The sequence below is a fragment of the Lonchura striata genome, chromosome 4 (assembly GCF_050655825.1).
Source record: "Lonchura striata isolate lonStrDom1 chromosome 4, ASM5065582v1, whole genome shotgun sequence".
Classification (NCBI taxonomy): Eukaryota; Metazoa; Chordata; class Aves; order Passeriformes; family Estrildidae; genus Lonchura; species Lonchura striata.
The window spans coordinates 9796142-9823902 of record NC_140706.1 but is presented as its reverse complement, the minus strand read 5'-3'; the positions used below and the strand labels follow the sequence as shown (position 1 = coordinate 9823902).

Sequence of the window (27761 nt, the reverse complement as noted above, 5' to 3'; positions counted from 1 at the left end):
AGTGCATTTTGAACGGGCACCAAATCCAACGCCGGTGCCTTGGCAAGTCACTCGTCCCGTAGTTTTTAGGGAGCGCAGAGCTCGCCCCGCGGCCGGCCGCGGCTCCCGGGCGGCGCCGCTCCGGGACGGCCCCGCCGCGGCTCTGGGGCACTCGGCCCGGGGAGCGGGCAAGCTCCGGGCCCGAGCCCCGAACCCACCGCCCGGCCCCTTACCTGCCACCGGGGAGGGCTTGCGCAGCACCAGCCACCTGCTCTTCCACTGCAACGAGAGGCAAAGGGACAGGGTTAGCCGGGGCCGCGCGGGGGAGAGCGGGCTCGCTCCCCTCAGGGCAGGGGGCGGCGGTCGGGGACCCCCGCGGGCCGAAGGGGCGCCGGGAGCGGGGACCTTTTTTCCGTCTCTCAACTTGACGTGACCCTCCACCACCACGGAATCCGTCATCTTCAGTCATGATTCCGGACAGCTGCGCCGGCTGGCTGCGCCCGCCCCGCGCTCCGGCCGCCCGAGGGGTCACTTCCAAAATAGCTCCGCTCGGGCCCCGCGCGGGCGGGCGGGCGGCCAGCGCGGCCCCGCCCGGCCCCGGGGAAAGGGGGTCTGCGGGCCGTCCCATGAATCTGTGTTCACGTGTTTTACTTCTGGGCTGCGGGGGGATCTTGGATTTATTTTTTTTTTAATATTTTTTTTCCCCTCTCCCAGGGTTTCAGAGCACTCCGGAGCGCCGCGGATCCACTCCGGCGCGACCCCCGCCCCGATCCGGCTCCGGACTTTGCCGCTGACCGCAGGGGCTGCCCCGCGCCCGGGCGGCCGCAAAGCCCGCACCGGATTCGTTCGTGGAGCGGGGCCCGCCTCTGGCCGGCCAAAACGCCCCCTTCCGACACCTTCTTTACAATGCCCAATTTTCACTTTCAAAAGTATAATTACAGCTCTCCTTGGCTCCCAGAAGACACTGCCAACTACCCCGGATAAAAATACTCCTCTCACTTTTTTTTTTCCTCTTTGCAATGCAACTGTCACGAGATAACAACCCGCTTACACCAAACCAGAAACAGCTACAATTAATAGAAGAAGATGTGTTAATGATGTCCTCAGATTTATTTCCACGAGCAATGGACTAATTAGAGTCCATTATTCCAAAAATACTCCTGCTGCATCTTATTTGATGGTAATTAGTTCATCAGCTTTTTTTAAACAGCACTACAGCACATTTTTCTTTCAGTAGCATAATAGAAGGGGGGTTTTTTTAGATGTTTGCATTTCTTTCTTCCTTTTAAATCGGTCAGTTTGCATGGAATAACATACAATTTAATAGAACCATCTTTTAAGTGTGTTTCATAATGGAATAGGGAAGTGTTTGTTCAACTGGCTTTGCATTCAAATTCAATTTCAATATAGAGTTAGTAAAAAAGATAAAATTTTAGTAGTACATTTGAGTTTGGTTTTCTTTTTAACCAAGGCAATAATCACTTAAAGGGGGTAAAAAATATGGAGAATTAGTTTCCATGGGGTAATGCTCAACAGAAAGGCAGGAGACAGATGCTGGAGTGCCTCATAGGAATGTGACTGATGTCAGGGTGTGAGAGGTCAGGACATCTCATAACCTGGACATCTCCTTGCCATCCCTACTCTGTGCTTGTAAAACTGTGCCAGTCACCTCACAGCTGAGGCTCAAATGATTTTCATTTAGTACCACCAAGCCAATGCAGTCACAGTGGATAAACAGGCTGCTTTGAAAGCCACAAATTAATTTTAATGCATTCAAAGTAGTATCAGCTGGAGATCTGTCATTTAGAACTTTGAAGGCAGAAAACAGGCCATTCAATATCTTTTTTCAAAGTGTGTAATTTGTACTGGTGTTGTTGTGTACTGATAGAAGCAGCATAGATTTTAAAAACAGGACAGCTAAAAATCTCCACACAAATTGTCAGAAACACCAGTCTAACACCTTTCCTATCAAACAGCCACCTTCTTTTCTGCAAGAGAAGACCAAGAGAGTATATACAACACGAAACTGCATGACCAAAACGGTGCACAGTGTGGATAGATATTAATTTCAAAGTGAAGCTGAAGTCACAAAACAGATACAGATATTCAGAATGGCTTCATCTTTGAGTGGAAACCTCTTCCTGATGAATCCCTTCCAAAGACTAGCAAATAGTTCCTTCCTGCTGATGCAGTACTTGTCTCAGCAGCAGGTACAGTAAGTCCTGTCACATGGTCATACATATTCATTTTAGGGCATTGAGCAAGCCAGACTCAGACTGCAAATGGCCAGGGAGGCAGACCCCACAACAAGAGTGTCCAGCTTGTTTTGAAATCAAGATCCCAAAGGTGGATATCAGTTTTTCAAGCTACCATTTAGTGCCTCAGAAAAACAAACTGAAGACTTTAATTCTGGGACTCACAGCTTCAATAGCTGCAAAACATGCCCAGGTGCTTAGATCTGCCTACTGGAAATGTGTGTGACACTTGCATTAAACTGGGAGCACCACCAGCTGAAACTGACCCTTACAGAGAGATTTTTCAATGCCTTCCAGCACAAAGTGTTATTTCATCTTTCTACCAGCTCTCAACCTCTAGATCAGCCTACAGAGGGATTCAAAGATCTTACTGTAACTTTATACATGACAGACTAAGTTCAAGAAACAGAGGGTAAATGTTTTTATTAAACAGTTTACATCATTTATCTAGATTAGCATTGTTGTATATTTTTACTTTCACAGATGCAGGTTTTGGTTATTTTTCCTTAAAAAAAATTCTTTTAATTGCAGATAACATTCACCACTACTAAGAAACCCATGAGGACACTGCAAACAAAAAACCACATCTGAATATCTAGGCACTGCTTTAAAATTCTATTACTTAAAAAAACAACTTTGCTTGAGAAACTTAAGAGAGTTCATAAATGTTCACTGCCAGGGGAGAAATACATTTCACATCAACACCTAAATGTACACATCTGACATAGCTAAAGGTCTCCTGTAATAGGAAAATAAAAAAATCCATTCTTTGTCAGAATTTTTCTGTTTAATAATTTTCTGCCTGTTTTTGCTAATACAGCTGAGTCCACTGCCTCTAAACAGCTGTATATTGTAATAATTGCTTTGGTTGTTCCCATAACAATTCTATAGACCATGACAGTAAAGCCTGTGGTTTATGGTATCACCAAATCCCTAAGGAAAATGTCAAGCTGCACCCCAGCCATCCAGTTGAAAAATCTGTTACAAGAAACCTCCTTTCTGAATTATCTAAATAGTTGAACAACTTGTTAGTACAAAACCTAAGACATCTTCAAAACACTGTCAAATTAAAGAAATGTTTAGGGATTTATCAGCAAGGTGAAGTATTTCCATTGCTATCCTCAAGGCAAGGAGCAGATCACAGTCTGCAAAAGGTCATGGCTGTATCAACCTAAATCAGCTGCTCCATCTTCCAACATCTTTCAGGAAGACTTTGAGCTCTCAGGAGGTGTTGTGTTAACCTTGCTGGAAAATTGCACACCAGGTTCAGCAGAGCTCTGAGACAGGTTCCTGATTTTACGTCAGTGGAACACAGAAATGTGTTTATATAAAAATATGCTTAGGTGTTTGGTTGAAACAAACCCTAAACCCTCTGGTTTCTTTCCTCAGACCTGTTGTTGCACTTAGCTGAGGAGCAGCTTTATCTACGTTGTTCTCTTGGTGTCTCTTGCCCTGAGCTTCAAGAGATCATTTCTCAGGGAGAGGGAATTTCATTTTTTATTTTCCTGTTTATTTTTTCATTTCAACTGAGAATACAAGGGCAATATTGTTGCAGGTTAGTCTGGGGGATGACAGCTCCACCAGAAACTTCAAAACACATCAAATCCATTTTTAGGTAATCCACCAGGCAGGCAGAGAGTTGTAGATTTTTGTGCACTGTCTTGATATGTTGGAGATTTTTTTATTAAGACAAATAAAGGCAGTTACGTGTGTTGAGCAATCCACAGCCCTTGAATGCTAGATCAAGGCTGCTGACATCAGATGGAGCAGGGCTGCTTTTGGTGGTCTGGCTTGGAACTGCTAAGAACTACCATGAGGCTTTTCATATCAGCTTATAATAAAATATTTATGTCACTTTAAATAAAACCAAAAGACTCCTGAACTCTGCTTCAAATGTTAGTGTATTTAACTATTCAACTAGTTTTTCGGGGGGCTATTTTCTCATTAATCCACTTTACATAGTTTGTCACTCTTGTGTATACTCCAGGTTTGTTGGCTCTGCCGCAGCCGTCTCCCCAGCTGATAATTCCATAGAGGTAAGAGATGTCATTTTCCTCACAAGCCAGAGGTCCACCAGAATCTCCCTGCATCAAAAGTAAGCAAAGGTTATCTAATTTGATAGGAAGCAGTCACAAGATTAGTTAAGGAAAATCCTAAAATAGGAATGTTTGCACATCAGATTTAAACTAAAAAAAAAAAAATAAGCAGTTTACTGAGGTTTCATTATAGAAAGCATTTTTAGTAATATTTAGATATAATGATGTATTTTTAAAAATTAAGCATTAACAAAAGTATCAAAATACCAGCTTTGTCTAAAAATATGAAATTTTTAGATTCAGACACCTGCTGAAAAGCATGGTTGATTTAGATAATTTTCAATGGCCTTTGAGGCTTGGCAAATGTGTTGTAATATCAGCACTGCATGAAGGGGTTACATGGGTGCATTTGGACAGTTTCTTGATGCAGTTTACTGCAACTTTCAGAGAACATGAGAGCTTTCAAAGAAAGGTGTTGCATACAGCCACACTTTGTGACTGTGGGATACAGTATTTTTGTGGCATATGGGGTTTTGCAAGTGTTTGAATTTGCTACTGAGAATTTAAGTTGTCATTAAACCATAAACCAAAAATCAGCCCAAACATGCAAGAGTTAATTTTAAACATTTCTACTTACTTTAAACTTTGAAAACGTTAAGGACAGGGGTTATTATTATTACTCATAGACTGACTTTCTAGAGAAATTAAAATGTTAGAAATTAAAAATGTGACTTATTAAATGGTACTGGTAAAAGCAGCCATCACTAGTTATTTGTGACCAAGGAGATTTTTTTTCCTATCTCAAAAGAAAATTTCTTGAGAGCAAAATACCTAGGAAAATTGTGTTGCCTTTATATTGAAGATTTCTGTGATAAGTGAGGGACATCAGATGAAGTCTTGCTTGTTTGCATATTTTTCACAATTAGTCTAATTGATTGCAATTTTGGCATCAGTGCACTGATTAAATGAAAAAAAGTTTCCAAGAAAATCTTTTTAAAATAATCAAGGAAAACACATTGTCTGTTTGAAGTTTCTTGGTCTTGGAGTATTTTTTATACATGGTTTACAGGTTAATATTCTAAGTGTACATTAATGTACATTAAAAAAAACCCAGAGGTCAGCTACATCTGTTATTACATTAAGAGGTCTATATTGTTTCTCCTCAGACCCCACTACAAGTATGACAATAGGAAAAAATGAATTATTGATTCACTAATAATGATTTCATGTCACGAGCACTGTTCTTCAGCAACATCTGGGACTCAAAATTGCTGTTTCTCAGAGTTTGTAATTCTCTCCAGACCACTTGTCTTTGTGCAACTCCTTTCTCCTTCCCTCCACTTTCTTTTTTCTTTTTCATTCCCAATTTCTGTTTTTCCTGGGCTGTGAGAGAGAATCAGCTGTGATGCTGTCTCTTGTATTTGCACTTCCCAGGAAAGGCAAGGGGAGCTGGGTAGTTTTCACCTCTCTGGCTCATGTGAATCCTTGCAACCCTAACCTCAGCCCTGGCCTTGAGCCACTGCTGGCTGCTTCCATTTCACTCCTGCCACCTTTCTTTGGAAATGTTTATGACCTCTATGGGGCTTCCAGCACACACTACAGTGGTATTCTTTCCTGCACTTACACTGCCAGCTATTATCTAGGTGCTGCCTTTTCACAAATTTATATAAATAGAGCAAAATCCTCCTCCTTCAAAATGAGCTGTAGATGAAATCTGAAGTTTTATGTAAGGAACAATCTGATCCTTCATTTTAAGGAGTCTCATCTATCACCACAACAATTCTGCATCCTTATTCAGAGCCAAGGTGTGACATAACTGGAAGTAGTAAGAGTATGAGGTCATTCCATGAGAGACTGAGGTTACATAACACAGTTTCCAGTTGACTGACATTCTACACCATTCAGTCACATCCACTGTAGAAACTTCAGCTCCTTCCTCCAAGCCTCACCACTGCTCCTCACCTCCTACCCAGGTGTCCTTATTTTCCCTCAGTCAGAGGTAGCAGCTCTGGGATTTGACCCCACTCAGGTTCATGCTGGTTTTCCTGCTGGCACATCCCTGCCAGCTGGGCAGAAATCCATTGCCACCACCTGCAGGCTCAGCCAGGACCAGAGCAATACACCCTCCAGTGCACAAACACTGTCTTATGTGAAGGTAGGAGGAATATAATACCCTGGATCCCTTCTGTGGAGCTTAACTGACATTGAACGTGATAAAAAATGAAGGTGGAAGCAGTCACGTAAGGTTCTTTTCTTTAGGAACATTTATTTTCTTTGGGAACACTATAAAGTCAAAAGTAAGAATTGTACCACTACCACATTTATGAGCAAAATACATTTCTACCACCTGCCTAGAGATGACTTAGCATTACCTGACAAGCATCAGATTTGCTATCAAAGTAGCCAGCACAGAACATATTTTCTGTGAGTTCTGTTCCATAAATTTCAGGACTTCTGCACTTCTCCTCTGAAATAAGTGGAACCAGTGTTTCTTGCAGGACATCTGAATAACCAGATATATCTTAAAAAAATTCCCAGAAAGGAAAAGAAAGTAATTTTTATAGAATGTCAAGAGCATAACAGGAAAACACAAGACACAATACAACACATTTAATACATGTAACACATAATAAACATATTTAACAACTCTCAGTAATATTCATCATATGGACATCTTTAAAATAAAATAATTTTTTGATCACTTTCTGATCCTCCAGTCAGACTCCATAAAATAACAGTATTGCAATGTCCAGCCATTAATCTATTTTGGCTTCTCTCATTTTCTAGAGACTCAGGAACAGTACTCCAGCACTCTTGTCCTTACCTCTTTCCAGATGTGATAATAAATCATCCATTTTTCAAAGACTCCGTTACTTCTTTATACATTTAGACTGGGATAGTTGCTCATACTTTGTCTGTCACCAAAATGTAGCAGCCAGCTCCTCAATCCTTCTCATCTACCTACATAGGTCTTTGCTATCTCAACATAGAAGCAGCATGGTCCAGCCTCATAATCCTGAAAATTCTCCTCTGAAAGGATGGGATTATTTTTTCCCCCTTTCTCAAACTGGGTGTAAGAACTTCTTAGCCTAAAGTCTACCTGGCCTTCTCCTATCAACACTTTCAAAGTTTCTTGATGGTGAAGTTAAAATTCTCTATCTGGAGAAATCAGGGGAAAGATTCACTTTGCTAAAATTCCAGGTGTTGGCACTCCAATGAGCTGCTTTCTCTCCTCCCAGTCCACTGAGATCTAGCTAGCTCATAGCTCATTCCATCCTGAAATTGGTGCAAACATTTGGTCAAAGGAATCACACTCCAAATTCCAAGGCCTGTAAAGGAAGTTCAGGATGACTATTTCAGATGTAAATGTTGTAAACTCCAAAGGTAGGTAAAAAAAATCCCACCTGAAGTCCCTTGCAAAACATTTTACCAAACTCTCAGTTGTATAACCTATGCCCGAGCATTATGTTTTCATTATCATCATTTTTTTCTACAAACATCAGCTTTTGTTTTACTCACTCTCATGCTTGTGTCCCCATCCAGAAATCTGACATTTCAGCTGGTCAGGGAAAACAGTGTTACTTTCTGGCAGGCAGATGGGCTGAACAAACTGGGACTTGACAGCACAACGTTGGCCATTCTTCTTCAGCTTAATCAAAGCTGCAGAACAGAAAATACAGGAGGAAGAAAGTGACTGTTCCCTTTCTTTAATGGGATTGGCAGTAATGGGTCTCAGATACAAATTTAATTATCCCCTAAGCCTCTCTTAATTAAGATATTTCAATCAAAGACAGACAGACTCATCTCAACAGCACCTGATTTCACAGCAAATTGAAGGCTGAAACATTCAGCTACTCCCCTAGTGGGAATATTTATTTTATGCTATGCTCACTGAGCAGATTTTGCTTCACTGCCTCTGTAGAGAAGGGGGAAGATAGAAAATACATGTGTCTCCTCCCACCTAATAGTTAAATAACAGTGACATATCCCCAACTTTCAGCTGAAATAAGTGGGATGTGCAAATACTCACTGCTTCTGAAAGCCTGGCCACTGGCCTAACTCCAATTCCATTTAAAAAATTAATTACTCCAAGAGCTGGTGTATTTTGTGTCCTGTTAATACTGAGTTCAGCAAAATTCAAGGTCTTTAAAATTAAGGAATAAAACCTTGGGATATTTCAAAACCAAGCTCCTTGAAGCTACAAAATATTTCATAACCTACACAGTCTTTGCTAAGCAGTCATGGGGTTGAAAACAGTGTAAATACATAGCTGTGAAGCATCATTAGATTGATACTGAAAGATTTCAAAAATTTCTTCCCTGTTTCATTTGGCTGTAAAGCAGCAAAGGGGGCTATGTACTGGGTGGAACAAGGGCAGCATCTTGGTTTGGCCACACCACTCAAAGAGAACAGAGCTGAGGTAATGTGGACACACCTGTTAAACCTTCTCATCAGGCCTTTTGGAAGCTCAAAGTTTTGTGAGCACAGCTGTATGGAAAACAAGTGACCTTACTGGATAGTCTTGTTTTTCTACCAGCTAATTTTTGGCCTTAGTGGAACATAGAAGCAGTAGCTCACAGTCTGAGAAGCCCACACAAACCTTGCTCCCACACTTCCTTATCTTTCTCCTCTTCCCCACTAACTCTGCCTGCTTCTGAATCCCTCAAATTTCCTAGCAAACATTCATGCGATAGTTGTTTCCTTTAGAAAAGTATTTTCAGCAGGACAAAACTCTTCTGTTGCATCAGCAGAAATCACTGACTGGACAGAACAAACACCTGCATCTTGCCCCCACAACAGCTTCTGCTTTCTCATTTATTTTTGGAATTGGACTTGTCTTAGGCACTCCATGTTCAGCTCTCCCTAGATTTGGACATAGCACACTGGTGAGGCACGCCTACCTAATTTCAGAGTAATTAAAAAAGCTATGAGATCTCAAAGCATCATGGGTGGTTTTCACCAGGATATTTCATAGCAGAGAAATGTCTCAAATCCAGTTTGTCTCCTTGAACACTGTGACAGAGCTCCCACCAACACAGAACTTGAATGCATTTTGCAATATAGTAGAAAATACTCACCATCTGTGAGCCAGAAAAAAAGCCAGTACATGCCTGACCTAAAATATTCCCAATGTCAGGCTATTAAATAGTCTCATAGACAAAGTGCTCACACAGCTTGATGCCCTGGAGTGACGTGACAACTTTCACAAGAGCAGATCAGAAAATAAGTAAGTTGCTGCTCCATTGTCATTCTGACTAATATTATAAGGTCAATCAGAAGGGCATTTAACTTCTGACTGATAAGACAGCTGATTTTAAAATCTATCTCAATGTAAAAAATTATTCTGAGTACCACAGGTTTTCAGAGCAGATGGGGTTATTACATTCATCTAGTCAGATCCTTTATACAATACAGACAATAGAATTTTACCAAGTAATTCCTGCATCAAGCCTACAGCTTCTGGTTCAGCTGAAAAAAATGCCTAATCTCACTGAGACTTGAAGTGATGATGAATCTGCCACATATCTAGGTAAATTGCTCCAAAGGCTAATTATCATAATTATTTAAAATTTGCAATTTATTTTTCATCTGAATTTGTCTAGCCTTCAGATGCTGTTATAACTCTGGTAGAACTAAGAACCCTCTGCATTCAAAAGCCTCTCCTAGTATCTATGATTTTTCCACTCTAAAGGCAGTTTCTAACAGACCATCTAAACTTGAAACAAGGTCAAGTAAACGGAAAATAAAACTGTCTGAAGAAAAATACTCACCAATATCATGTTCCGTAGGATTGAACACAGAATACTGAGGATGCAAGATGTATTTCTCTATTTCAAATGTCTGTGTTACATCAGTTGTTTTATTAAATATTTGTTGACCCAGAACTACTCGAATGGTGGATTTTAGTGGACTGTAATGCAAGAGAGAGACAAGCTGTTCTGTGATTAGCAGGACAAATGCACCTGATTTTCCAGTGGCTGGGTATCCTATGAACCATTATAACCTTAGATTCCCTCCATGTCCATTGTTTACCCTCTCATAATGCCTCTACCTGTTTCCCCCTACAGAGGGCAAGGAAAAAGATGTAACTGTGAGACCCAGGCTCTGTGGGTCCTGATTAGCCTAATTAAAGGCTGCTGCTTCTTTAAAGAAGGAAAATGCCAGCACAGGCACTGCTGCCCAGCTGCTGTTTGGCTAACAAGCATCTTTGGGGGGTGTAAACACTTCTAGAAACTTAACTGAGTCAACTTAAACTCAGCATTGCCCATGATTACAAAAACTGCTCAGAAAGAAATGGAGGATCAAAAGATGACTCGGTAGTGGATATCTAATTTCTCTGGGAAAACAGTTTCCTGAAAAAAATTATAGGCATGCACCAGGATTTAAAGGTGTTCGCACACTGACAATTCAGGAATATCTGGGAAACTTCCACCGAGAAAATATCACCAGTTCTGTGATTTGCTTATCTATGTTATATCTGTTGTCCAGAATCAAAAGCAACCTGGTGAAGTCCCAAAAGCACATGGATTTAATGAGAAACCTCCCGTCCAGAGGAGAACACAGTATTTGCAATTCACACCATCTTTTCCAACTATCAGTTTTTCACTTTAAGAAGACCACAGTCCTCTGATATCCAGTGTCCTAGGAAAGAAAGCTAATAAGAACAAGTATAGCAACTGGGAAGTAAGGGACATTTGGGAATAATCAGGAAGTGTTTAAGAAAGGCAATATATTCTCTATCTTTGAAAGCAAGAGAATTCATATTTCACTCTTGTTCTAAAACCAATTCAAATTGCATAAATCTACAATGAATTGAGTTAGCAAGTTTCTCCAACATTGGATCACACCTGTGTTTTGTTACCCAGTGCAGGAGAAGAAAATATCTGGTGTCACACATCATGCACAGACACAGAGTGATTTGCATCTTTGCAGTTTCCCTGGTTGCATTTCTGTGCCCATCAGGTATGAAAGCACCAGAGAACCTCCCCCAGAACTACTGTACTGAGTGCACAGCAATGACCAGCAGCCATGGACTCAGAGGAAAGAGATTCTGGGCAATTGCAGTGCAGAGAGACAGCAGCAACACTGCTACAAGAACTATGTTTAAGGTTAACAAAGGAAAGGACAAAGTGTATTCTGTATTGCTGAAAAACAAGACAATAAAATGTTCTATCAATATGTAAAGCCATGATTTTATCAGAATTTTTGCAGTAGTAAATCAACCTCCTTGAAAATCAAATTTTTGGCCTGTAAAACAGTGGAAGGTCACTTTCTGAAACAGTATTTAGAATAATTTAACCACTGAATGGTTCTACTAGGACTTACAGATGGTTCATTCAGGAAAAGAAATAAAACAGGAGGGGCTACAGAAAAGAAAAAGAAACAATTGAGTTGCACAGGTATCTATTGTCGCCTAGTGGAAAACAGTTGGAATTGTGACTACCAGAGGTACTAAACAAACAGAAGAACACAAATTACAATGCAGTCATTATGGAAAATCTGTACGTACCAAACGACCAGCTGGAAGTGGGTGGAAATGTCCTGAACAGCTGCCAAAGTTAGTAGCTATTTCACAACATTTGAAAAACAAATGCATTGTGGCTTGAGCTCCAAATGCTTCAGTACAGCATTCATAGTGGTATTATTAGCTCTACAAGCTATCTGTGTCTATATTCTGGCAAAAGGTTTTCTGTTTCTCTTGGCTTCTTTACTATGCAAAGGAACAATGGGTATCAAATGATGTAATATCTTTCCTTTAATGTGATCAAACTGAAATCAGGGAAAGTGTTGAACATTTGTGAAAATTAAGTATGTAGAATAAAGTAAGAGCGTCCTATAATCAATATTTTTTCCAGTGTCCTACAGGAGAAAAAAAATATCTCTCAAGAAAATGAGCTTCCGAAGTTTGACAGTTTAGTTCTTCCATGTGGCTTTTTGTGAAACTCAGCCCACTCCATTTGTGTCAACCAACAGTAATTTATTGTCTCTAATAAATCATTGCTTGGCTGTCTCAGCCTTTCTGAACAAAACACAGCAGTGAGCATAGTCATCTCTGTTATATCTCAAAACAGGCATAAACATTCAGAAAGGTAACCAACAAGAAGAGAAATACTTCTGTTCCCCTGCAGGTTCTTGCACATGTGATGCCCCATTCTGTGTGCTGCTTCATCCTACCTTATTCTTTTAGTCAGGATGTTTAGATTCCTTGAGACTACTTAAGGAACAAGATAAGGGCTTATGAGATTATAATAGTCCAAAATATTTTTTAGATTATTTGGAGTATTCAAATTGCCAGAAATTCCTTTTGACACATTGGTCTTCTATAATCTCATCTTCTTTCTTGTCTCAGTTCAGATTTGTTGTGAAGACCCACTGTCACACTAAGGGGTGAGCTTACCTGTTAGCAAAGCAGTGTGCTGCTGACACAACCCAGCAGGTCTGAACCAGACTTCCACCACAGAAACTCTCTCCAATATATATAGCTGCTGTCCAGGGGTGAGATCCAGGCAGAGATGAAGACCCCCCAACAATCCTGGGTCTCACAAAACTTCTTTTTTTATGTCTTCTTCCACATGGTCTTTTGGTGCTTGCAGAGATATCTACTTTGTCTGGAACTAATGGCCTCCTTTCCCTGCTTGCTGAGATAAAAAGGGATATGGCTTCAGACTACCAGAGTCTTTATGTTTTGGAATTAAACACCATTAAACACATCTTCAGGGTGTAGACCTCTCATTGCTCACAGAAGCCCACTCCCTTTTTTGGGTCTGTAATTCCCAGGGTGACGATAATTTTTACCAAAATTACCAAAATGTCAGTCATTTCTGGCACCTTGCATGTTCTAGCAGAAAATTTGGGGATATTGGGATGGTTGTGACCAAACCAGTAGTATGACAGTGTGACCAGCAGTAGCATGACACTGTTGCTATTTCAGGACAAGAATCACAGATTGTATCACAACTCCAAAAATGCAAAAGAAGCCTGTTGTTTACTGGAAACAGTAAAATATTCAACACTTCTGGGAACAGTAGAACACTCAAAATTACGCAGTAAAACCTTGTTGTAGTATCAATAAATCTTAATTCATTCATACCATGGATTTTAAGAAAGCCTTTACATACCACAAGTTGGAATGTCACAATACGCCCAAGACAAACTGTTGTCCTTCATGATGTAACACCAGGGCTTATCATCATCATCTGGATTTCTGGTTAATTCAGGGGAAGAGGGAATTACAAGCATTAACCACAGTGTTGTTCCAAGCTTCTGAAAGGTTTTCTGCTTTTTCTTCTTGCACCATGCAGAGCACTGACAGGGCTCTCAGATTTTGAGCCATCTGACAAAGTACTCACCTACAAGGGTGAGCAGATTTTCAATATAATTGTTCATCTTAAAACTAACCAAGACTAAGGTTCACTAGGACCTGAAATACAGACATAACTGAACACCTGTAAAATTTGCCTACAAGTATTTGGATGCATGAGCACATTCACAGCATTTAACTACAGCCCACACTGAAGTGCTTTCACAGGTATCAGCTCAGCTATTTTCAGAACTAAATCCCATGGGAGAGATTTCTGTTTTAGGTTATTTTTTAGGCAAGGAGATTCCAACACAGGTAGACTCATAGAAAATCCATAACAAGAATAGCTAGCAAAAATTAATTTGCAAATCTCAAGTTCACATTCCCTAGAGAGTCTGAAGAAATTAAAGACTGTTTCAAGAAAATATTGTATTCCTCAAAAAGGTTGGGAAAAAAAAAGGAGTAACAGAAACTACTTTGCCCTTTATTATCTTGGTGTTAAATACATTTTTGTTTGATTCCACTTGGGTTTCTCTGTGGTACAGCCTACCTTTATCAATGCATAATAAGTAACCAGAAATCTGCCCAGTCTACACCTCCAAGAATATAGGGAGACTTTATTAGACCAAGAAGAATAGACAAAGTAGTTCAGAGCTCCAGATAAGCAGTAATTCTAATTTCAGTTGGATTTATCACAAGCACTCTCTGTTATTGTAAGGTTCTTCGATTATTTTTTTTCTTTTTCAATCTGACTGCTCATCAGGAAAAGATTAGAGCACTTTCAAATTCTTAGAACTGAAGAAGCAACACAGGTTGAGTCATCTTCCGCCAACAATGTTTCTAAATTAGACTATTTGAAGAAGAAGATATCTGCAGGATTATATAGTACAGCAGAGATATCCCCAGAAATTGTAACAAGCTGACAAAAAAGTGAAAAGCTTTTTTCTCAGCTCTACAGAACATGAACACATCAGCTCCTACACCATTTTGTTCTCTGCATTTCAAATCTGAAAGTGAATATTGGGCATAAATAATGCAAATCAAAGGGCTCAAGTTTCATGACAGCACAAAACGTGTGCCAGATAAATTGCCACGCTGTGCTGGGACACCATAAATCAGATACTGAAGTCTTTGCATGAGGAGCAAGCCCTGGAAATCAAGGTGGGAGGGCTTAAAGGTAGGGTAGGAATTGTTTATTTTTAGTTGGTGTTAGTTAGAGAAGGGCTACTTCAGCATGCATTCATGCTTTTTATTACTAAACAAATTAGGAAGTGCAGGACATTCTGATTTTCCTGAACTACTGGTCTAAGTTCCATTAAAAACACACACACACATACACACAAATAAGCAATCAAGCAAACAAACAAAATCTTCAAGCAATCAAGCAAACAAACAAAAGGCATCAACCAGTAATTTATGGAGAATCATCTAAAGTTTGGCAGGTTTAGCGTTTGCTCAGGATGAGAAATTTTCTCTCTAAATAAGAACATTTATTTGTGGATATCCATTGAGCTCATGGATACCTCAGAAACAGGGGGAAGAACATAAGGTGATTGAGGAGAAGTCACAAACCTACATAGCACAAGCTATTTTCATTATAGCTTAACAGAAAACTTCAGCAGAAATGTAGTTTATCACTATATGGTACAATCAAAATTGAAACACTGGGAAATCTTTGGCAATAGTTTTCCTTTGTAAGAAATCAAAAAGATTTGACATCCCATTTCAATCTTATTTAAAGATAGTGCTTTGATTTTTCATTTTCAAGTAACTTTTCTCTTTTGAAAATATTTCTTTATGGTATATCTTTCACAAGCAAAGAATAAAAAATTAAATTTAGCCATTTCAATTGATTTCTCGTTTTGGATAAACATCAGTGAGCAATGTCAAAAGTTTTGCATTATGGTCTCATTTGGGAAAAAACTCATTACCCAGGGGAAAAGAAAAGGACCTGGAATTTCCAACATTATTTTGTATCTGAGCTTCTCTCAGCAGACCCAGTTATTGATCGAGTCTATCAACCAGATCTTGTCTTCTGTACAATCACTCTTGTCAGGCTGACTGATTACTAAAATCAGTCTAGCTTTTCTGAGACAAGGAGATCTCTGCCTTGAGATCCCTGGCGCTTCTCATTTCCACGACACATCCTTCTCTTGATGTACAAATGCAGGACAAACAAGAACTTTCCTCACCTGCAGTAAGGGAAGGGCCCCAGGCCAAGCTGCACTGCTTTCCCAATGCTGTCAACATGAAGCTCTTGGTAAAGCAGGTCTGAATTCCAAGGCAAGCAGCTGTGTCCAGAAATGGTTGTCTTGGCTGTCCCTCTGTAATCTGTGCCATTGCCAATGTAGCACCGATGGCTTGGGACTGGCAGAGGAAGAGACTGGTCAGGAATCAGTGATAATTGCATGTTAAACACTCCCTTCACAGCTGAGGTTTGCAATGACAGCCAGAGCCCAACCCTGCAGTGCCTTTCACCTTGCACCAAACAAGAATTTTTTTAGTTTCTTGAATGCACCAAACAAGAAATTTTTAATAAAGAAAAAAGGAACCTAAGAAGTTAAAACCTCTGCTTTAAATTAGTAGTAAGTTAACCTAATTTTACACAGGAGCAAGTAAGTAATCAAGAGACAAAATAGAAGAAAATTAGACCTAAACTTTGTACTGTGTATGTAAGATTTCAGTCAGCAATCTGCAGCAAAGTCAGCAATATGGCTGGGATTCCTCTGGTCTAATTTTAGACACATCTGAGCTCATCTCTGGAGGCTTCCTTTTTAGTTAATTAAGAGAAACAGAGATTTCTAGTGCCAAACTGATCCAGCCTGTTTGAGGTAACTTTTTTAAGATGAGATAGATCCCATAAACTCCTGTCCACATTGAATGAATCTCCATTGAACATATAGGGTGCTTAAGGCAACCAGCTCAAACAGAGACATAGTACTGAAAATAATTCTGCTCTGCAAGTGCTTCAAGGACCTGATTTTTGAAAATACTTCTTTTACTGGCCTCATACATATCCATATATATATATGGATATACATATATATATATATACACACTATACTCATGTCTATTACAAATATGGCTATGTGTTGCAGATTCGTCAATTTTGCAAACTTCTAACTTGTAGGTTGAATTTTCTTATTCAAAACCCACGTCTTTGTCACCTGCAGGAGGGCTATTTCTTCAGCTAGGTCTGACACATGCATATTCTATGACCTGTATACTCAGCTGCCAAGATCTATCAACAGCACATACCAGCATTATGGCTGAAAAACATATGGGGATGCATTTGTATACAAATAGCTACACTGAGCAGAAAGCCTACACCTCAAAACACAGCTAAGAGTATCCCAAAGGAAACACAAAACCATCTAATGCACAAAAAGGATTAATTGTGACCGAGCCTTAGAGGGTTTCTTGTCCCAGCCATGTCAACGTGACATGTCCTTGACATGTCACAAGACTGATGGAATCTTCTTCTAAACATATAGACATACTTAAAGATATAACATCATTGACCAACTGTTGAAAAACACCCTCTGAGGATGATCCATCACACCACACAGTGTAGACAGCTATTGCCAAAGGCCTGTTTATTTTGACAGAATAAGGTGATACATGAACCAGGGCACATAACCAGGACTGAAATAATGAACCACAGTACTGAACTGCTGCTGTTAATTACCCTGCCAAGTCATCAGTGTAGACAGACCTCAAAACCACAAGCAAGCATATGGCATAAGTTTGGGAGATGAAGGTCAAGAATTTTGGTGGAAGAACATTAGTTAGTATACAAACACTTTGCTAAATGCACTTTCTAGCTTGGCCTGACAGACACTTCTGATGTGCTCAGATCACATTTTCTCCCACCTGCAACCTGAATCAAATTCCCTTTATTCAATGACTATAAAAATAACATTAAATCAAACTCATATTTTAAAAATTATAATATAGGACCTCACAGAAAATAACTTGTCTATCATTTGTATTGTTAGCAAGAGTAACCATGTCTTGGCAAACCTGCCATTTATTTTTTGAGCAAGTTGCAAGTTACCCTGCTTTGTTTGCCTGAAACAGCATCATGAAAATACCTCAATCATGCCGGATGCTAAGTTTATTCATTTATGCAGGGAAGTACCAGGTGCTGTGTTTACTTGTACTGTATTTATTGCATTCAGAAACAATTTAGAGTGGCTACTTTTATGAGACTGAAACAAGGGATTGTATTTCAGTACAGACCTGGGGCCATATTCTGCAATACCAGTGGTTTGGATGTCTTGCAGATGGTGTTTACAATTTGTGCTTATCCTTGTCAGGCTTAAAATCCAACATATCTCTATTCCATCAGATCTGCCAGTCATTGCTAAAGCTGCCAATGTATTTTAACTGGAAGAATTTGGCTCTTTCTATATCATCCCTCACGTTCTCCTTCTGTAGCTGAGAAGTTAAGATTACATCTTGCACTTGTTGAGGGGAGCAGTAATATCTCTCAAGAAGTTTTTTGTTTCTCTTGTATGAAGAGTATTTTGGAAACAGACATAACTTGAGTTAATTTGCTATCCTGTGGAAAGGCTTCTGAGGTGAAACATTAACATTCATTAGTAGCTTTCCTTTGGTCTGTGCTCCACTCCAGAAACCTTTACCTGAGTGGTTGGCAGCAGCACAATGGTACCCATTAAGGCCATGAGAAGTATTGGCAATGCTTTATACATTTTATCACCTATAATTCAGGAAAAACAGTTTAAAAAAATATTTTCTTTTTTTTTTTTTTTGAACTGTTACAGCACTGAAAAAAATCTTTTTCCCTCTTTGTCAGAAACAGTGTGTAGGTGGTCTGCTTTCAGCAGTTCTTAATGGATTGCTCTGATTGGGAACTGTTCAGTCCCAAATCCATATAGCTTCCATAATGTCTCATAACTCTGAAACATATTTATTTCCTTATGTGGAAGAAAGTAATGGAGGATGTAATATATGTTTTCTTGTTCATTCACATCCCTATACTACCACCAATCACTGCTAAGAGTAGAAATGGCCAAAACTTTCAGATCATGAAAGTTTTGATGCAAATGCAAATTCAACTTACTCTGCAGTCCTATGCCACTATCATCCCTCTTTGCTTCTTTTCAGAAAAAATATTATTAAAATTTAAAATTATAAATAATTTCTTGTTGTGTTTTATTTTTTCAATCAAAGGTATTTCAATAGCTCATGTAAAACATTGCACATGTGTTAAGATTTTGTATTTTATAAGCAAGTCACAGCAAGTCTCTGCCTTTTCCAAGAAAACAGTTTTGGATCTTAATATTAACAGCAACCTGAAATAGCAGTTATCCAACCAGTTCCAATTGCTGACTTTCTGAAAGCATTACACAAGACTTTTTGTCTCCAGATCTTGTTTCATGTCCTGTAGTTACATACCTGAACATATTTAGGAGCTTCCTTTGAAACTCTGCAGAAAACAATGAATATTTCACATTTTCTTTTCCCCAGAACACTTCACCATCAATTTTCCTGATGTTTTTTAGCTTGGAATGTACTTTTTTCCACATACACATAAACTGTTTCATTCTATTTATAATTTTTTTTTTCACCAATGGTTCTGATTCTGGGACAGGATGGTTTAAAGTAACCCATTTATTCAGCAATGCTTTGATTTATCCCTGACCAATGTGTAATGCTTTTATGAAATACAATGTTAGATTAATTTTTTGTACTGCTCTATATAAGCTGATGGCAGGAACAGAGAGGGGGGAAGAGGAAAAGGACATATCCAACCTAAACCTGCCCTGACTCAGCTTCACGCTGCTTCCTGAAGATGACCAGCAATGAACAATGCTCTTTTATGCCTCTGCATTCATTTGTTTCTTACATGGCCTCAGCATTACAGGATGTGTTGCCCTTCAAGCCATCCTTTACAAGGGTATAAGCCAAATTTCCTTTCTACATGAGTTCAGACTTGTGGGCTGCCTGCAGAAGGGTTTGTCTTTTCTTTATTCAGCCAGAAGGTCCCTGACCTCCCTTCCTGGGTAGCTGAGATGCCCTCAGAGATGAAAGGCATGGAAGCTTTGAGTTCAGGGAGCTGCCCTTGCCCTGCTGCACAGGCAGCCAACCATACTCCAGGCTGGCAGTAAATGTGTGAGAGAAAGGAGCCTCTGGCATTCATGGAGCCTGCTCTTACAGGCATCTCCTTCCATCCAACTATGCACTGAAACACAGCACACACAGACACACACACCCTGCCTGGTGCTCTGAGAGCAACAAGGCAAATATTTCTGTGCTAAATGAAACAAACACCATGAAGAGAGCTTTGAAAGACATCCCTGTGAACCTCGTACTGCTTCCAAAGGAGGATTTGACTTATCTTCCAGTGTGTCCCTACACCACTGAAAATCTCTGTAAATATCTAAGGAGCAGACTCCACTGAAGAAACCAGTTGACATTTTTTTCACTCTTTAATGATGAGAATGTGAAGTCTGATGACATGAGGCAGAGGATTGCATGGCAGGAGCACCAGGACTGGACTGTTCCTGGCTTGAAGCAAATTGCTTTGCATTTTCCTGCCTGTCTGTGAATGTGAGGTGTAACAGCACCCACTGTGGCTTTCAGAGTTTAAAAATTAATGAACTCATACCACAATTGAAATATAAGGGGACCTATGTATCTATATTTCAATATAATTTAATCATACTGTTATTTACCTAGATTTTAATATTTCTGTTTGGGGTCATGAACAGCAGATTGCACATATATAGAACAAATAACTGATTTAAATAATTCTGAAACTTTCTAGTTTGTTGAATAGCACAAAAACCTCTGGACTGACAGCACCTAACACTGGAATGAATGCCTGCTGAAACTGCAGCCTAATTATGACACAACCAATCTCTCTGAGCTAAAGGCTAGGCAGAAAGGTAGAAAATTTGTCATTTTTTTGTAATCAATAAATCTAGCAGAAAATTAACATGTAAAACAAGGATGGATTTAAGACCGTGGGGGAAAAAAGCTTATTTACATGCACAAAAGCTCTTAAAGTTGCATCCTGGCATAAGGATGGCACACTGCATTTACTGAAACTAGACTTATTTTTTAATATGTTTCTTCTTTAAAGTGTCTTTGTAACTTCATACTTGCCAATGCTTAGATCATCTGAGGTAAAATTGAAGAGATTTATATCTGTTATAAAAGATAATGTACAAAGCTACCTTCTGAATAAGTTGAATTCTTTAAAATAAAAGTTTAAATCCAGAAATCTATACTCTGCCAGTACTTTCTTATAGCTTAGAAAAGTAATATCCTAGATAAGAGGAAGGAGTGGCTCTTTTTCCATTTCATTTTTCTATTTATTATCTTCAATTCTAGTACAATAGTTATGATTTACAGAGTCATAAATGCAATCCAATAGGTTGGTATATAAAGCTAATAGGAGCAATATATTTAGGAAAAAGGCTTTCAAGAGCTAGGGGAAAGAAATTCTGGTAACAACAAGCCAATATCAGTGCTATATTACTTTGAGAGTTACACAGACTGCCATACAGGATTTTCAAGACTATCTGAGTGTCTAATTCATAGTGAAAGCTTTCATTCTTTTGAATATACCTGTAGATCCTGATATGCTTAGAGTATGAGCCAAAATAACCCTCTGGACAGGAAAAGGAGCAGACTGTGTAGCAGTTAATGGTGGTCAGCAGAGGAGCAGCTGCTCTGTAGAGAGACTGTAATGAGAGGTGGGGGTCTCTTGAGCCCCCAAAGCATCCAGAGTGGGCTGAGAGGAGAAAGCAGGAGATGGGAGAAACAAACAATACAGTAATCCAAGGATGAGCTGCATCACATCTTCCACATCTTCCCTCAACCACCTTCCTGACAATTACAGCCAATTGCATGGATTAAGAGATGTCAATCCCCTTGCACTTCAAGAGAAGATTGCCCTCTGTAAGACAATGAACTGAAACCACTATCACGTGTCAAATAAATCAAAAACAGGATTAAAAACACCCTAATGGCTTTCAATTAACCAGCACCCAATAACACTGCTGCCAAGTCAGGCACTCTCACAAGACTAAAGACTAAGCAGATGCTTCATATTAGCAGCTGCTAATATTAATCATATTAGTTTATACTAGGATTATAACTTGTCATCTAAAAAGGCAACACTTTAGGAATACACAGCAAAACACAGAAAGTTTAGTGTCCACCAGTATCTGGAAAATGCACAGCTATGTAAAAATAAAGAAGTACTCTGTGGATCTTGAACCTACTCCTATCTCTGACTGGAGAAATTTTTCCCTCTTCTTTGGTACCTGCCTTATCTCTGAATCCTTACAGGCAGTCCTTGCTGTATGCCATGCTGCTACCAGCACAGTTCATGAGCTCTCCTCTCTAGCCCACATTTGCCAAGGTGTGAAACATAAGTTACTAATCCATAACCTCCATGCAAACAGTATTTCCTTCTTAATTTTTGTTTTTCTCTATATTCACCAAAAGCTTTTTTATGGTCCTAAAATTGCAAAGAAGGCTTGGAGATAAGAAGAGCCTATCACTGCTCACATCTGCCACCTCCATAAATGACATGGAGTGGTTGTTTTGCAAAGCCACAGCTCTGGTCTCCTGCTCACCATCCCCTAGAGTGACACTGTCTCAGTGCAATGAATCACAGGTGGGGACTTACTGGACAATGCCATGCTCACCCATTTCTTCATCTTCCAGTGCCTCCTACCACTGATCATTGCAGGCAACAGTCTACTGGACATTGTTTTTATCCATGTAACTCCAGCATTTTAGAATTTTCTTTTAATAGTTCAAAATCTGACAAAAATCCAATTCACCATTACTATTACTTCAGTTCTGCTTTAGGCTTTCTCTTCATTATCCTTGCATTATTAACCCATGCCTTCCCCTCATTCAAATTCCATGGTGACCTCTAAAATTTGTCCTGTGCAAACAACATAATCACCTCTCCAAGCCATATTAATACATAATGGTGCTTTTTTAATCTCCTGTTCCATCTATTTTTCCACAACTGTGGAGAAATAATGACTTTATTCTTTTTCAACCTGCTTTCACTACTAAGTCCAGTGTTTCATACATGCAAGCCACAAGCATCTTCTCAGCCCCACTTAGAAATCCTTTTCAAGTCTTACAGACCAACATGTCCAAGTTCAGTGGGGGACTGACTGGCCAGTTAAATGCCATTTATAATTGTCAGCCAAGTGGCCTTGTTATTATACTTCACCCTCTTTCCCCCTGTGTTTCTAGAAAGTAAAAAATTAAACACTAATCCAAAAGAATTCTAGTACAGGGTAAATATAAACCAGAAAGTTAAAATTCATTATCATCTGTCTTCTTCTTCTTAAAAAAAAAAAAATTTAAAACTTTCCTTCCAACCTCCAGAGCTGATTTTTCTTTACTAAAGTAGCTTTTTTAGTAGAAAACTGCCCACACTATTTCAGTTAAAGAACCACTAAAAAGGTGGGTTTGCTGTCATTTTTACTAATTCTATTACCTCAAACTCCTCCAGTTTAACCCCTAAAGATGTGGCCAAGAAGGGGTTTTTTTTTTTCATGAATGTCATTATATATTCAGATATTCTATCATCTTCCTTTTCTGAAAATCCTCAACCTCTTGACATACACCATATCTTACATAACCAGAAGCCTTCCACAATTAGCATTCCAACTCATGCTTTCTTTAAAGATATGGTACATCTCTAATTCCATTATCCATAGCCTAATGAGGTAAATACCCCAAACGCTACAAAGCAGAGTTTTCAAAAATACCTTCACCAACTTCACATTTCATCATGATCAAAATATTATCAAAATTATTATGACTACCTAAGCCTTAATCCGAAGAAAACTCAAAACATACAATCCTCTGTGCAGTGCTCCCAATGCTCAAACCTAGTGCAGCCCACAACCACAGTGAGCAAATGCTTCAGGAAAAGACTTGGTGACTAAGTACCAGAATAAATATACCCCACTAACATATCAGAATATAAATAAAGAATAATTAAGAATAAATCAAGAAGAAATTTAAAATACAAATAAATACCTCAAATTTACTAACAACTAACATCCAACCAACAGTAGCAAAGCTGTGGTAAGAAAAAGAAGTGCTTTTACATGGAAATCTGGCAAAATATAAATTAATTTCCATTCACATTCCATTCAACTAAAGTAAAAAAGTGTGAATGCAATGGTGGGGTTTCAACCACAAAAACCTAAAGGCACTAACCCCCTGAAAAAAAATTCTACATCTCCTTCCTTTACCCTTTAACCCCCTTTAACTTCTCAATAAATGCACATTATAGTGAATTATGTGTCTTCTGGCCAGATAACTCCTCCTTGTCTTTAGCTGTGTATCCCGCTGTATTCATCCAACATCTTCACCATGGCTCCTCTCCATTCAAAGAAAATGTCAAATAATTTTACAATTACATATTTATAACTGTCTGTCATCAGTTATCGCCTCCAGTGAAGCTAAATATTTATGAAGTTTATTATCTACCAAATAAATTCAGTCTCCATTCCCAATGCCAGGCTGGGCTAGAGATAAAATATTCCACTCACATCTTTCCCAGTTTTCACTTCTTGCCCACATTTACCACACCTAAAGTGGTTGGATTTGGGCCCTTTTGATAACTTTTTGTGTTCAATGTGAGAACCACTGTTACTCATGATTGGACAGTTGATTCTGAATTTCACCTAGAGCCTGGATTCAGAGCTGCCCCAGCAAGAGCTGTTTCCAAAGAGAATGCAGCTATTCTTTAAGCACAAAATTCTTACCTCTGAAAATAGATGCATATTTAAGGGCGATTATTATGAATTGAATTTAATTAAACATGGATCCTTGAACAATTTTAAACAGCATCTCTTTGGAGAGAGATTTGTTGGCGATGCATCTAATTTCCTTCAAAATTAAACTTCACTGAAATCCTATGCATATAAACTGTCTCAGAACACTTTTTTTAAATGGCAGTTCTTTCTCTAGTACTGAAAGTATCTTATTTAAGAAGAAAATAATGTATTGCCACAAAGAATAGAAATCTATATTAAAAACTGTCTTTTCTATATTAATCTCCTTTGTTATGGATATCTCTTCTGTTACTTTTAAGCCATCTCATTATTTTCCAGTAGCTATATGGTCATTTATGATAATAACCTAGAAAAATATATTCACATACACATACACACACACATATATATAATGATCGTTTGCATAGAATTTTAAGATCAAAGATGAGTTTTGAGTACTGACAGAGACACTGTAGTCCAAAAAGTAATGGACAGATAAATAGGTATCTTTAAAATCACAAAAGTTATTATTATTCTGTTACTCACTGTTCAAAGGGGAAGAATAAAATTACCAGGCGGTAGGTTTTTTGTTAACAATAGAAAATACTTCTTTTCATCACATCTATTTATATTCTGGAACTTCTTGACATGGAATGCTGTGAAAGGGAAAAGCATAAAGGAGTACTAAAGAGTTTAGACAAATTCATGGAAAACAGGTAAAGGTCTGACAGATATGATGGTCCAAGCATCTGCTAAGTCCTCAACCAAGAGAATTGTTTCTCAGTTTCAAAACCTGCTAGTTTTGCTCCTCAGTCTACTGTACCAATGCTTGGGGCACAGCAGTACTTAGGCATGGGATCTGATGGATGAAGGATGGCACCTCATTTATTAATATTTGTTGAGTATAATGTTAAGATAAATTTGCTGGTTTTCTGTTAGACACACATGAAAGCTGGTTATTCTTTGTGTAAGTCAAGGGCAGAGGATACCTCAAACACATTACAGCTCAATAACAGTCTGGGAGACATCCTGTTTATTACATTGATAGATTTCTGCTTAAAAAAAAGGAAATATAAGAAGATGGTTTTGCATCACACCTTGGCTTTAAGGTTGCCTCTTTAACTGATAACTCAGAAAAAAGTACTTTGGAGAGGAAATACTGTAACACTTTCCCTGAATCAAGCATTATAGCCACCAGTTATTCTGACTAAAGGATAACCTCACAGGTACATCCTGTTAGACAGGGGGAAACTGTACAAGACAGTAAAAAGGGAAGAAAAAAAGCAATGTCTGTTCACTGCATCAAATTGAAGGGTCAAAGAAAAAAGTAATCCAACAAATATTAAAAAATCATTTATGAGTCGTCAGAGAATACAAGGCTGTAACTTTCATTAAAATGCCATTGCCCTACTGTAGTGATAGTACCAGGTCTATAGACCTGAAAACTCATTTATTTGCATTAATTCAGAATGACTAAATCTTGACAAAGAGTTTTTTTCTTTTTTAAGACTCTTTGCAAGGCCCTGACACAAAAACACAATCCATCAGTTCCCATTCTGTGTAGGGGTGTTAGGCAGCTGAGCGCAGATGGATTGTGAGCATCCAAAGCCACTTGTTTAGCAAACCAAATGTTTGCTTTATCATTTTCAAGTAATCAAAGAGCACCTGCTTATTTCTTGTTCTAAGCTAGTCAGAACTGGTATGACAGCTGTGACACTGCCTTCCTGATGTTTATTATCCAGGCCCTGCTGGGTGGATGTCTCTGTGCACCATTGCCACTCCGGGCAGGTGAAGCTGGTAATAAAGCAGGAATTGGAAAAGCAGCTTAATGTGAAAATGAGCAGAGTGCAGCCCTATCCCATGCTCCAGGTCACACCAGATAATAAAACAAGAATTGGAAAAGCAGCTTAATGTGAAAATGAGCAGAGTGCAGCCCTACCCTGGGCTCCAGGTCACACGTGTGCTGTGCAGCCCCTCACCCAGATCCCTGCAGCAGCATCCCCAAAGCCTGGGACAATCTCCCCAGGGTAACTAAAGGACAAAATAACTGAGCTAAAGTAGTGCTCCTCATGAAGGACTTTAAAGAATCACAAACCCATTTTGCATGATTCATCAGGTACCTGGTGAGTGAACGTTCAGGATCAGCTCAACACTGTGCAATTTACCCACTCACTCCTGCTATTTGCCATTCCAGCTGGACTGCTGGCCTCCCAAATGGATTTTTTTTCCCTAGCTAGAATAATTGGCTACACCATTTGTTAACTATCAGAGTAACAAAAAGAATGCCAGATATAAATTGCAGTGTTCATTTACAGGTTTTTTTACCCCATCACCCATTCAGATTAAGAAAGTGCCCACCAGAGCTACTGGGAGTCATGGCCTCAGTTTTGATGAGCCATGGGATTTATGCACTCAGAAAGTCACAGCCAGTGAATTGATGGGGTCACAGGATGGTGTGGCTGAAGGTCTATTAAAATTTATGCCTAAACGTGCATTTATTTAACAAATAGCCACTGGCATAACTTGCAGATATAGCATGCAAGCAAGCAGGATTTAACCCCTGCAGGGATAAATGTTAAATCTTCTGGAGGAAAGTTGTATCAAAACTATGTAGCATCTAAAATGGAAAGCAGGACTAACACATAGATACCAAAAAGCAGATTTCTCTGCCCTGACCCACCAAAGAAAGGAAGGGTTTTTGTATAACCTGTACTGGACTAAACGTGCTATTAAAGTAAAGTGTGCAGTAACCCAAAGGGTGAGCATTTTCCTTGTCCCACAGTCATTTAGTGCTACCAAAGAATGGCTGCTGGATTTTGTCAGACATAAATCCCTGCTTTATAAGGGGATGTATGGATCTGTAGAGAGGCAGTAGCTTTAGAGTACAACTCTGTGACTGATTCTGCAAAATGGAAGCATGCACTTATTTTATAGGCATGTATAATTGGATTAAAATTTCAGTTTGATTTTCTATAAATTAAAGGGCATGAAAAAGTATTTTTAGAACCAGAGTCTTACTGGTGAAGTGTGTGTTATGTTTTGCACTGGAGAAATACATTAAATCCTTGTTCTGTGTGACTTTTCAGTTGGTACAAGAAATGTCCTCAAAGACAGAATACAATAGAGACAAACCCACCAGCCTTACACCCAGATGAAAACTCCTAATTCTGTCTGCCTGTAGGTTTTTATACTTACCAATATTGCAATACTTCCCTGCATAATTTTCTTTGCAATCACATACTATTTTCCCAGTGGAGGCAACCATCTTGCACTCTCCACCATTCATGCAAGGATTATGGACACAACCTACAAGAAAACACAAGCAATGATCAAACCAAAGGTACAAATTATTCCAGAGAATCAGTCCATTTTAACTTACTCTAGTGCATCTCCTCTG

The 27761-nt window shown here is 39.1% G+C and overlaps 2 protein-coding genes and 1 long non-coding RNA gene across 7 annotated transcripts in view; 1 reads left to right on the top strand and 2 right to left on the bottom strand.

Moving 5' to 3' along the window:
- Positions 1-602, bottom strand: part of DOK7 (docking protein 7) — a 59852-nt gene extending 59250 nt beyond the window's left edge. Inside the window, exons 1-2 of one of the 4 annotated variants that reach the window (XM_077782732.2) lie at positions 385-597; positions 213-258 (exon numbers count right to left, since the gene is read on the bottom strand). In XM_077782732.2, coding sequence (XP_077638858.2) covers positions 213-258; positions 385-438 — 100 coding nt within the window. In that variant the 5' untranslated portion in view covers positions 439-597. Of the gene's footprint in view, positions 1-212 lie in introns of all 4 variants that reach the window. The other 3 variants (XM_085577633.1, XM_085577634.1, XM_031504586.3) reach the window with 3 other exon arrangements.
- Positions 99-3012, top strand: LOC144246207 (uncharacterized). Its single transcript, XR_013339868.2, has 2 exons — positions 99-283; positions 694-3012. It is a non-coding gene; the product is annotated as an uncharacterized LOC144246207 (long non-coding RNA).
- A 1105-nt stretch (positions 3013-4117) lies between these two features.
- HGFAC (HGF activator) overlaps positions 4118-27761 on the bottom strand; it is a 39178-nt gene continuing 15534 nt past the window's right edge. The window contains exons 7-14 of one of the 2 annotated variants that reach the window (XM_021550692.3): positions 27560-27670; positions 15764-15938; positions 13390-13475; positions 12669-12909; positions 10042-10181; positions 7790-7930; positions 6643-6791; positions 4118-4318 (exon numbers count right to left, since the gene is read on the bottom strand). In XM_021550692.3, coding sequence (XP_021406367.3) covers positions 4148-4318; positions 6643-6791; positions 7790-7930; positions 10042-10181; positions 12669-12909; positions 13390-13475; positions 15764-15938; positions 27560-27670 — 1214 coding nt within the window. In that variant the 3' untranslated portion in view covers positions 4118-4147. The remainder of the gene's footprint in view (positions 4319-6642; positions 6792-7789; positions 7931-10041; positions 10182-12668; positions 12910-13389; positions 13476-15763; positions 15939-27559; positions 27671-27761) is intronic. The other variant, XM_085577636.1, reaches the window with a different exon arrangement.